This window comes from Protobothrops mucrosquamatus, unplaced genomic scaffold (assembly GCF_001527695.2).
Source record: "Protobothrops mucrosquamatus isolate PMUCROS unplaced genomic scaffold, P.Mucros_1.0 scaffold2129, whole genome shotgun sequence".
Taxonomy (NCBI): domain Eukaryota; kingdom Metazoa; phylum Chordata; class Lepidosauria; order Squamata; family Viperidae; genus Protobothrops; species Protobothrops mucrosquamatus.
The window spans coordinates 149,142-161,550 of NW_015388229.1; the positions used below are offsets into that span (position 1 = coordinate 149,142).

The window sequence follows — 12,409 nt, forward strand, 5'->3', positions numbered from 1 at the left end:
TCCCCCTCCCTCCCTCTCTCTCTCCCTCCCTCCCTTTCTCTCTCTCTCTTCCCTCCCTCCCTCCCTCCCTCCCTGCCTCCCTCCCTCCCTCTCCTTCCCTGCCATGCACCAGTTACCTTCCAGAGGCTTTCTGTTGATGGTCCCCTGTGACCCATCCAAGGCAGTTCTGGGTCACACAAGGCCTTCGTTCCTTTAGCACAGTGGTTCTCAACCTGTGGGTCGGGACCCCATTTGGGGTTGATTGATCATTTCATGGGGGTCGCCAAGCAAGACTGTCCACCATTTTTTTTGTCCGCCATTTTTTTTGTCCGCCATTTTTTCCCCCTTTTCCGGTGGGTGCCTTACTTTCCTTGGGCTGGGCCAGCTTGTGGTCGGCCTGCTCCATCTCTGCCGCTTGCCAGCTATGCCTCAGCCGGCGCAGGGGGCGGAACCACGCATGCACGGCACTCCCGGGCAGGGAAAGTCCTCGACTTATGACCGGTTTAGTCCTCGACTTACGACCAGTTTAGTCCTCGACTTACGACCGGTTGGGGTCGCGGCATTAAAAAGGTTGAGAACCACTGCTTTAGCAGCTTCTGAAAATGCTTTTTGGTGATCTCTGTGGTTTCCAAAAACCGTGCAAAAGCATGCCCCATTCTCACACCCCATTCTCATGTGACCCAAACCCTAACCTATTCTTGTGCGGCCAGTGAATCCTCCAAAAACCATGCAAGAACAGGGGATACTGTTGAGAATAGCTGTTGTTGGGGGTTGGTGAATCTGGTGCATCACTCAAAATGTTGTGGTGTGTCACCTTTGACATGGGCGCCATAGGTTCGCCATCACTGGTCTGGAGAGAGAGGTCTGGATTTGAGTGGCCTTGCTTAAACTGAGCAACAACATATTTAAGGCCTACACCAGCGATGGCGAACCTTTTAGAGACCGAGTGCCCAAAACCTGGCCCCGCCCCCGCCCCACCTACCTGCTCCGCCCCCACTCTGCCCCGCCCAGAGGACCACTCACCACCTCCAGGGCCCGCAGATCACCAAGGCAGCCCAGCAGCGCTATGGCGGCCACACCCTCTGCCTGAGTCCTGCAGCATCAACTGCATGATGGGGCGAGAGGGCAGAGTCTTGTCTACACTGCCTGGCTGCCATGTCCTTGGCTGCGCTGCTCCATGTGGGCCACACTCGAGGGCAACTCTCCTTCAGGGGGCTGCTGGAGAGGAGGGGGTCACAGGGGAAGGCAAGGCTGGGGCAACGGCACTTGTGCCCACAGAGAGGGCTCCGAGTGCCGCCTCTGGCACCCGTGCCGTAGGTTCGCCACCACTGGCCTACACTGAACCATAAATGGATCTGCCATAATAATAGTTCACCTGTAGAGTTCAAATGCTTCCTTTGTGTGTGCACTTCACTTTGTCGTCTTTTCCATATTTGTTTGCACTGGAGGCCTAAAGCAAAATGGTGGTGATTTTCATAACATCCTGGCTTGCAACTCGGGGCCTAGATAAATATGCATTCAAGAAAGAGATGATTGGATTGTATGGACACCACCCAATCATCTCTAAGCCTCCCTTCAGATCTTTTTTTATCTGGGAGTTGAAGTTCAAACATCTTCAAGATTCTGAGGTTGAGAAACACTGGCCTAAAACCATGTTAGCTTAAAGACTCTGTGGGAAATTAAAAGGGCTGTTGAGTTTCTGCCTCCGGTTGCTCATCAAAAGGCCGATCCAGGGCAAGTATCATTCTGTTAGTTTGCATTTAGGAAGTTCATTGTGCATGCAAATGTTTGTAATGTTTGTCATAATTTTTGATGTCACTTGTCATAATCTATTTGCGAACCTCACAAGTGTTTCCAAATTTGAGGAGAAATACCGGTACCGTTAGTTACAACAGTTCATTTAGTTCATTTAGTGACCATTCAAAGTTACAACAGCACTGAAAAAAGTGATCTATGACCGTTTTTCATCGCTATGACCCTTGTAGCATTCCTGTGATCATGTGATCAAAATTCAGCTGCTTGGCAACTGGATCATACTTGTGACCGTTGCTATGTCCCAAGGTAATGAGATTCCCTTTTGCGACCTTTTGACAAGCAAAGTCAGTGGGGAAGCCAGATTTGCTCAACAACCGGGTTACTAACTTACCAACTGCAGTGATTCACTTAACAACGGTGGCAAGAAAGATCGTAAAATGGGGCAAAACTCACTTAACAAATCTCTTCTCAACAGAAACGTTGGACTCAATTTTGGTCGTAAGTCGAGCACTATCTGTAGTTCTCGACGTCTATCTACAATTGGGATTAGAATTTCCATTGCTAAGCAAAGTGGTTAAGTGTGTGTCACACCTGATTTTATGACTTTTTTTTGCTATGGTTATTAAAACAGTTTTTAAGTGAATCACACAGTGATTAAGCACATCCGACTTCTCCCATTGACTTTGCTTGTCTGAAGGCGGCTGGGAAGGTCGCAACTAGTGATCACATGACTCTGGGACGTTGCATCTCTCTTAAAAACATGTCAGTTGCCAACCCCCCAAATTTGGAGGACGTAACTGTGGGGCTGCTGCAACGGTCATAAGTGTGAAGACCAGTTATAAGTCACTTTTTTCAGTGGCATTGCAAGTTCAAACACTTGCTAAACAAGTAGTTGTAAGTTGAGGACTACTGTACTCCAAAGGCCCCATTTGTAAATCTTCTACATAGTGTGAAAGGTTGGTGTTTTTAATGGAAGGCCCAAAAAAAGTCAATGTAGAGGAAGACCCATTTTTTTATTTGGGTGAAGATTTAGAGAGGGTGAAGATTTAGAGACAAATAGTGCCATGTCGCCCCTTTTCTAAAACTTGATTCTTGATTCTTTTCGGTTAAGATCTTTCAATTTAGTAATAATAATAATAATAATTTTTATTTGCGGTCAAAGACCAACTTTCAGTTTAGTAGCTGGAGGAGCTGTGGCGTTGTGCAGTGAGCCAGAACATACAATTGTGGTCGGTAGTTTGGAAAGAGCTGGCTCCTGCGTGAGGTGATCTGCCCTGTGATTGGCTGCTGTGGGTGTGGAGGGGGAGTTTCCCTTTTTTCCCGCCTTTTTTCTTCTCTGTGCCTTGTACGCTCTGTGATTTACCTCACGATTCTCCCATTTGCCCGACTATCTACTGTACTGTAAATATAGATGTTAAGTATATTTATTTATGGAAAACTACAAGTTCTTGTCAGCGTCTCTGACTCCATTTGGCTGCTCAATTCCCTGACATTTTCACTCTGTCCTACAGGAGGACTTATTTGTCGTGCTCTGCTCTCTACGATGCCCGACCACAATGTGGACACCTTCATCTCTCTCTCCTCCCCGCAAATGGGGCAATATGGGGGTAAGCAATGAAACAAGGATAAAGGACACTCTGGTGACATTTGTGTGGGACTTTGGGACACAAGACTGGAGTGTAAGGGGAAAAGGAAAAAACCAAACAAAACCAGGGACTTAACTCTTTTCGGTGCAATGGAATAACAAGTACAGTTACAACCTCAACTTTTTGTTTTACATTTCTGATGGATACCGGCCATTTCTTTAATAGCAAAGTATAATATAGTGGTGGCGAACCTATGGCACGCGTGCCAGAGGCGGCACTCAGAGCCCTCTCTGTGGGCACACAGGCCAGGCCCTGGAGATGGCAACCGTCCCTCTTCAACCAGCTGCCCGCTAACTCGCCAAGGTCCCACATGGCTGGATGCAGCCCAGCACCCATATGCTCGCTGCCCTCTGTGTGCAGAGATCGATGGTGTCAGGCAGCATCCGCCCCTGCCCCTGCCACCCCTTGCCCTGTGACAATGGCACTCCCGCCCTGCCTCACCTCGCCTTGCCTCGCCTCACCCCGCAGAACGAGCCTCCTGCCCACCGCCCCACCTGGCAGAGACCCCATGGATCTCCCCCAACCCTGCCCGACCCCCACAGGCATCCCTCCCCACTAGCAACATCGAGGTGATCACGCCCACCTTGGCCACTCCCACCCAATCTGCCATGACCACCACAGCCAGGCCCACCCAGTGGGCCACGCCGGCGATAAATAAGTGGGTTTTGTGTTGCAGTTTGGGCACACGGTCTCTAAAAGGTTTGCCATCACTGGTATAATATTTCATTTCCAGTATCTTTTCCCTTATCCTATTTGGTTTACCGTTCATGTCTTCATTTTTGCACCTCCATTTATGCATTTGTTTCTATTATATTTAAACATGGGTTTATATAGGCCAGGGGTAGGCAACCTTGGCTCTTTTATGACTTGTGGACTTCAACTCCCAGAGTTCCTGAGCCAGCCTGGCTCAGGAATTCTGGGAGTTGAAGTCCACGAGTCATAAAAGAGCTAAGGTTGCCTACCCCTGATATAGGCAGTCCTAGTCCTATGACCACAATTTAGCCCGAAATTTAGGTCGCGAGTTTTGCTCCATTTTACGACCTTTCTAGCCACAGTTGTTAAGTGAATCACTGCAGGTGTTAAGTTAGTAACACGGTTGTTAAGTGAATCTGGATTCCCCATTGACTTTGCTTGTCAGAAGGTCAGGAAAAGCTGTTCACAAGACTCTGGCCCACCGCAACCGTTGTAAATATGAACCAGTTGCCAAGCATCTGAGTTTTGATCACATGACCATGGGGATGCTGCAACGGTTGTTAAGTGTGGGAAATGATCATAAGTCGCTTTTTCCAGTGCCTTTGTAACTTTGAATAGTCATTAAACGAACAATTGTAAATTGAAGAATCACTGTATTTACTCTTATACATGTATTTATATTTATATTTATATTTATATTTATATTTATATTTATATTTATATTTATATTTATATTTATATTTATATTTATATTTATATTTATATTTATATTTATATTTATATTTATATTTATATTTATATTTATATTTATATTTATATTTACATTACTAAGATGGAAATCACTGGAATTTTGACAGCCCTAGCTTTTCCAACTGGTGCCACCTCCAAATAGATGGGATTTCAGCTCCCAAATTAGCTGGTGTCATGGTTCCAACAGATGAAACTCTTCAAAGAACTTTGAGGCGTCGTTTACCTTAAATAATCTTTATTCGAGCAGCATAGCATCGGCATATACATAAGCGAAGCCAAAATCTGGATTCCTCTCCCCTTAGCACATAGTATCAGACACAATTCCCTCCTCTAATAATTAACAGTCATAAATCACATTCTCCAATTAGGTTGAAATGCAGGCTTTCCCTCCTGTTCTCCAATCTGCCATTTCTTATCATCTCTTATTTCAAAAGCCCTGAGTTCACACACTATTACAATATTGTTATGTCTAACTAACTCCCACCACATTCCGCCTCCTCCCCCAGCATCATCTAATTCTAAGAGTAAAGCATAAGAAAGAAAAAGGCTGCATCTCCATATGTTGTCAAAGCAAGAACATCCAATGTTAGCAGCGTTGACAGCTGGCATGCGTAGAGCTATTTACTTTGAAAAGGAGCTAGGATTAGGGATGGCTACCACAATTAGTTGTCATGTGTGCTTTAGACTTCCCAAAGGCATACAGGTGGTCCTCAACTTATGACTACAATTTAGCCCCAAATTTCTGTTGCTAAGTGGGTCGTTTGTTAAATGGGTTTTGCCCCATTTTACAACCTTTCTTGCCACAGTTGTTAAGTGAATCACTGCAGTTGTTAAGTTAGTAACATGGTTGTTAAGTGAATCTGGCTTTCCCATTGACTTTGCTTACCAGAAGGTCACAAAAGGCGATCACACGACCCTGGGGCATTGAAACTGCAATAAATATGAGTCCGTTGCTAAAAATCTGAATTTTGATCATGGCAATGCTGCAACGGTCATAAGTATGAAAAATGGTCATAAGTCACCTTTTCAGTGCTGTTGTAACTTTGAATGGTCACTAAATGAACTGTTGTAAGTTGAGGACTATCTGTAATGTCTGGGGATTATGGGTGATTTGGGCCATCCTGTCTGGAAACATCAGATTGGGTTACCAAAGGGTAGAAGATCCGGAACTTAAAATAGTGGTGGGAAAACTATTCATTGGCATTCTCTCCATTTCTTTTTCAATTCAGACACCAAGTACTTGAAGTGGCTCTTTCCACACTACATGAAGAGCAACCTCTACCGCCTCTGCTACACACAGCTGGGTCAAGATGTCTCCATCTGTAACTACTGGAATGGTAAAATTCGGTCTGCTTTGTGACTTCAGCAGTTATTCTTCATTTCATGGGGGGCTTTTGAGGGTTTAAACCGTTTTCACCTACAAATGAATATACATGTCCCAGGATAATGTTGCAAGATCCAATCTGGGTCGGTCACCAGGACCAGAGATTTTGTCTTCCAAGCTTTCAGACTTGTGCTGGATCCCATCCTCCGGGAATTTCTCTCTCTCCAGAATGTTTTGACCTATATTGTTGAATTCACATATTATGTGAGGCCATGGTTTGTTTTAAATGTGGTTTGTTGAAGCTCCAGTAGCTCAGATAATAACACCAACCCATAACCAAAGAAATTGCACTGTGGCTAATGCAATGGGTAAACCTTAAGACAGGTTCTTGTCTTAAGCTAAGTTGGATGGCTAAATGTAATTGGGTTGGGTGAATACAACTCACTAAGCCATAAGCTGAGGCTTTCAAATTATAGTCACTGAATTCATGCTTATAGACTAAGCTAAAACTAAATAATGTCTTAATGGGATGTTTCATTTGGCCTGTGCTTCAACATAATTCCTTAAAAGGCCAATATTTATCCACATTTTCTGGTTCCCAGTGTGGGGGCTGTATGAGGCATTGCTTACACAGCCAAAATAGTATTATCTATGCCAAAAATGCTAAATTAGCACTTTTTAATTGCTCATTTCTGGTATTAAAAATTGGTTAAGATCTAGTTTCATATCTTAAATCTAGAGGAAAGAGAGATGTAGGTGGGCTCATACATTGCCCTAAACCTTGAAGTTGATTTAGTGAATTAATTAACATATCCTATTAGATACAGAAACAAAACAAAATGACTCTCAACTTTTCTCTCTCTCCCCCTTCCCATCTTTTGCATTTTCAGACCCACACCACAGAGATCTTTACCTCAACAATAGCAATTTCTTGGCCGTGTTGAATGATGAGAGACTTCACCCCAATGCAAGTGGTAAATGTGTTTTGACATCCTTCAATTCCAGTACAGAAGGGAGAGTGGTAGGGTAGCAAGCACCACATACTCCTGCTTTGTGATTAATTCAAAATACAGGTCGTCCTTGACTTACAACCACAGCTGAGCTCAAAAGTTCCGATATTAAGCAAGATAGTTACTAAGTGAATTTTGCCCCATTTTTTTGACCTTTCTTGCCACTGTTGTTAAGTGAATCACTGCAACTGTTATGTTAGCAACACAATTGGGAAGTGACTGTGGCTTCCCCATTGACTTGGCTTGTCAGAAAGTCGTAAAAGGTGATCACCTGACCCCAGGACACTGCAACTGTCATAAATATGAGCCGGTTGCCAAGCGTCTGAATTTTGATCACATGACCATGGAGATGCTGCAACGGTCATAAGTGTGAAAAACAGTCATAGTCACTGTTGTAATTTCAAATGGTCGCTAAACAAATTGTTGTAAGTTGATGACTACCTGTATTATCTTAGCTGCCTTAATACTTGGACCAACCGAAAATTTGCTCCTAAACCATGAACGGGTGTTCTTCCTGGGAAAGAAAACTACAGCTGAAGCCACCTTGAAACAAATGGTCCAATTTGGATGGAAAAACAGGGAAATTTTGAACCTTGCTAAAGTACAACTCCCACAAGGCTCTGCTAGTAAGACGTATGATGAAGGACGTATGATGAAGGAGTTTTAGTTCATCAATGTATGGAAGGCTGCAGAGACTTCATTTCTGAGTTGAAGCCAAACGAGATAGGCTAAGACAGTGATGGCGAACCTTTTAGAGACCCAGTGCCCAAATTGTAACCCAAAACCCACTTATTTATCACTGGGTGCCAGGTGGGCATGGCCGCGGTGGTCATGGCAGACTAGGTGGGTGGGGCCAGGGTGGTGGGGGCCAGTCCCTCACCATCTCCAGGGCACGGCACGCATGCCCATAGAGAGGTCTCGGAGTGCCGCCTCTGGCACGCATGCCATAGGTTCGCCACCACTGGGCTAAGAGCCATGGTGGCACAGTGGTTAGATTGCAGTTATGCAGGCTAACTCACTGCTTACTGCCAGGAGTTCAATTCTGAACAATTCAAGGTTGACTCAGCCTTCCGTCCATCTGAGGTTGGTAAAATGAGGACCCAGATTGTTGCTGATTCTGTAAACCGCTTAGAGAGGCCTGTAAAGCACTATGAAGCAGTATATGTCTTAAGTGCTGTCGTTATTGCTATACAGGTAGTCCTTGACTTACGACTGGTAATTTAACAACCGCTTGAAGTTACGACAGACATGTTCAAAAAGCTACTTATAACCCGTTGTTGAAGTTATGACTGCTGCTCCTTCTCTCCCCCATGGTCATGTGATCACACTAGCACTTGCAACCAGCTCATATTTATGACTGGCAGTGGCATCCTGTGGACGCATGACTGCAATTTGCTACTTTTTAAATTTATTTATTAAATTTAGGTACCACCCTTCTCACTCTCAGAGTGACTCTTTTCTGGCAAAAAAAAAAAAAGAATAGATTTGCTTAACCACCACATGACTCACTTTACAATGGTGGTGACTCACTTTACAACCATCCTAAAAATTATCGTAAAATAAAGTCCGCTCATGCAGTATCTGAGTTTATGATCACAAGGACTTATGACCAAAATTCCAGGCTCTATTGATCTCAGAGATTACCTGTACTGGCTAGGCAGCTATCAGTCCAGGATGCTTTAATTCAGTTCCTGCACCAAGAAGAGTTGGACTCTAAATAGCTCTCTCCAACTCTACGATTCTCTGTTCGAACCTGCAGAGCAAATCAAATCTCCAATGAATTCCTGCCAAAAGGGATTATTTTTAGGAGCCTGTCCAAACTCTGCCTTACAGCTGGAGCTGGCTCTGTGCCTCCAGCAAAAGTTTAGAAGCAGGAGTACACATGATTTTATTTGCAAGTGAAACATTTCCTAATATGGAGAATACAAGGTGACTGGAAAAATCATTGCTCGGTTTTTTTCTTCTTTCTTCTTTCTTCTTTCTTCTTTCTTCTTCTTCTTCTTCTTCTTCTTCTTCTTCTTCTTCTTCTTCTTCTTCTTCTTCTTCTTCTTCTTCTTCTTCTTCTTCTTCTCCTTTTTCTTCTCCTTCTCCTTCTCCTTCTCCTTCTCCTTCTTCTTCTTCTTCTTCTTCTTCTTCTCCTTCTCCTTCTCCTCCTCCTCCTCCTCCTCCTCCTCCTCCTTCTCCTGCCATATCCGTTATCGGACGTTGGTGATTCTTCTTCTCCTTCTCCTTCTCCTTCTCCTGCCATATCCGTTATCGGACGTTGGCGATCCTGGTTTTATCAGCAGCCGCACGAAAAAGTGCTGCTGAGTTTTGTCCAAACCAGTCCCTTAGATTTTGAAGCCACGATGTTCTTCTTCTGCCTGGACCTCGTTTGCCTTCAATCTTTCCCTGGAGGATTAAATGGAGTATGCCGTATTTTTCTGGGTGTCGCATCACATGTCCGAAATATTCTAATTTTCGTTTTTTTAATTGTTTTGATGATTTCCCTTGGCTTTCCCAGGCGGCTTATCCCCTCCTCATTTCTGATCTTGTCAACCCAGCTTCTACGTAACAGCTGCCTGTAAATCCACATTTCAAATGCTTCTAGTCTCTTCAGGTGGCCTTCTGTCAGGGACCAACTCTCTACTCCATAGAGCAGGATAGAAAAAATATAGCATCTGACAAGCCTGATTTTCAGTCTTAGGTTTTTTTTTCCTGCCGGAGCTTTTCACGAAGGCTTAGCCAAGCCAGATCCGCTGAGGGCTTTAAAGTTCAAGCATGTCAAATTTCCTGACCTTTCAGGCTTTCGGATAATCATGAAATGCCATTCGAAATCCTTGCTTCGGGGATAGCTTTTAATATGACATGGCCTGATGTTATTTTTCTGCATCATTTCTGCTAACTACCTAAACCAGCATTTTCTGATCTTGGCAATGTGTGTGGACTTGGACTCCCAGAATTCCCCAGCAGAATGTCAACTCCCAGAATTTCTCAGTGGCTGGGGAATTTTAGAAGTCAAAGTCCACACCTCTTAAAGTTGGCCAAGGTTGGGAAACAGTAGTCTAAACTACACATTAATTCATAAAGATAATTGCCAGATCACAAATATTAAAAAGGAGCAAAACCAGAAGGGGAAAAGGAGATAATTAAATGCATCAGACACGACAACTTTACTAGAAATTTCCTGGAGGATAAATACCGTATTTTCCGGCGTATAAGATGACTTTCTAAACCCTGAAAATCTTCTCAAAAGTCGGGGGTCGTCTTATACGCCCAGTCGTCTTATACGCCGGAAAATACGGGTATTCTATTTTATTCCTTTACACATGTGGTTTGGCATATTACTCATCAAGTTTTCTCTCCCCCCCCCCTCTCTCTCACTCAAACTCTATATTTTAACTGGAAAAGTTGGGGGTCGTCTTATACGCCCAGTCGTCTTATACGCCGGAAAATACGGTAGTTGTTTCATCTATCTACAAGTAGAGCAGGAAAATCTATTTTTGGCCTGGAACTAACTCTCTACCTGGGGGCCATGTGAGGTGTGTGGCCAGTGAAACTATGATGTCATTGGAACAGGTGAATCTGAAATACTCAGGCTCATTTTTTTTAGTAATTTTAAAGAGAAAATAGGTGCCTTCTCTACTTAAGTCCCTCCCAAACATATAGGTAGTCCTTGACATACAACCACAGTCGAGCCCAAAATTTCTGTTGCACGACAGTTGTTCAATGAATTTTGTTACATGACCTTTCTTGCTACAGTTATTAAGTGAATCACTGCAGTTAACAAGTTACTAATACGGTTGTTAAGTGAATCTGGCTTCCCCCATTGATTTTGTTTGTCAGAAGGTAGCAAAAGGGGATCACATGATCCTGGGATATTGCAACCATCATAAAAAAGAACCAATTGCCAAGCATCCAAATTTTGATCACGTGACCCTGGGGATGCTGCGATGGTCGTAAGTGTGAAAAACAGTGATAAGTCATTCTTTCAATGACATTGTAACTTTGAACGATCACTAAATGAATGGTTGTAAGTAGAGGACTACCTGTATTTTATGCCTGCTTTTTAAGAGAGATAATGTCTTCCGTGAGTGTCCTCAAATCTGTGAAGACTTATATTCTGTCACCTAGAGGAGTAATAAAAATATCTTAGCCCTATCCACTCTGGTGGCTACAAACAACTCACAATTTCCCCACTTAAAGGCTTAAAATACTCCTCCCCTAACCTCAGAGTTTCCAGAAATGTGAGAACTACGATTCCCAGAATGCTTTGGGAAAACCCAATCCCAACTAGACATCGAGGGTGCCAAAGAGTGGAAGGTGAAATGAGTAGAATAGAATAAAATAGAATAGAATAGAATAGAATTGGAAGGGACCTTGGAGGTCTTCTAGTCCAGCCCCCTGCTCAACCAGGAGAACCTATACCAGTGGTGGCGAACCTATGGCACAGGTGCCAGAGGTGGCACTCAGAGCCCTGTCTGTGGGCACATGCGCTGTCGCCCCAGTCCTAGGCCTTCAGCTGGGTTTTATAAAACCTTTTCGCTTTAGGCCGCCGCCGCTGTGTGCAAAAAAAAAAAAAAGGTTCACTCAGTCAATTTCAACTTCTCATGGGGAAAAAAAAAGATCTTGCAAAGTTGAAATTGATTGACTAAACTTTTTAGTCCCACCCAGTCTTCTGTTACCACCGTAGCCACACCCACCCAATTGGCCACACCCAGCCAATGGGCCACACCCACCCAGCACTCGACAATGCATAAGTGGGTTTTGGGTTGCAGTTTGGGCACTCGGTCTCTAAAAGGTTCGCCATCACTGACCTATACCATCTCAGACAAGTGACTGTCTAGCCTCTAGTACAGTGGTTCTCAACCTTTTTAATGCCGCGAACCGGTTGTAAGTTGAGGACTAAACCGGTCGTTAGTCAAGGACTAAACCAGTCATAAGTCGAGGACTACCCAACCGGTCGTAAGTCGAGGACTTTCCCTGCCCGGGAGCGCCGCGCATGCGTGGTTCCGCCCCCTGCGCCGGCTGAGGCATAGCTGGCAAGCGGCAGAGATGGAGCAGGCCGACCACCAGCTGGCCCAGCTCAAGGGAGGTAAGGCACCCGCCGGAAAAGGGGAAAAAAAATGGCGGACAGCCTTGCTTGGCGATCCCCGTGAAATGGTCAATCGACCCCAAATGGGATCGCGACCCATAGGTTGAGAACCGCTGCTCGTCTAGTAGAACTTGTTTTATTGCTTATGTCTTTTATAAAAGCAGGAGGAAACACTGCA

At 44.4% G+C, this 12,409-nt stretch overlaps 1 protein-coding gene across 1 annotated transcript in view; it reads left to right on the top strand.

Moving 5' to 3' along the window:
- PPT2 (palmitoyl-protein thioesterase 2) overlaps positions 1 to 12,409 on the top strand; it is a 25,163-nt gene that overhangs the window by 3,568 nt on the left and 9,186 nt on the right. The window contains exons 3-5 of the mRNA XM_015824117.1: positions 3,246 to 3,341; positions 6,053 to 6,160; positions 7,038 to 7,121. Of these exons, the coding sequence (XP_015679603.1) occupies positions 3,246 to 3,341; positions 6,053 to 6,160; positions 7,038 to 7,121 (288 nt within the window). The remainder of the gene's footprint in view (positions 1 to 3,245; positions 3,342 to 6,052; positions 6,161 to 7,037; positions 7,122 to 12,409) is intronic.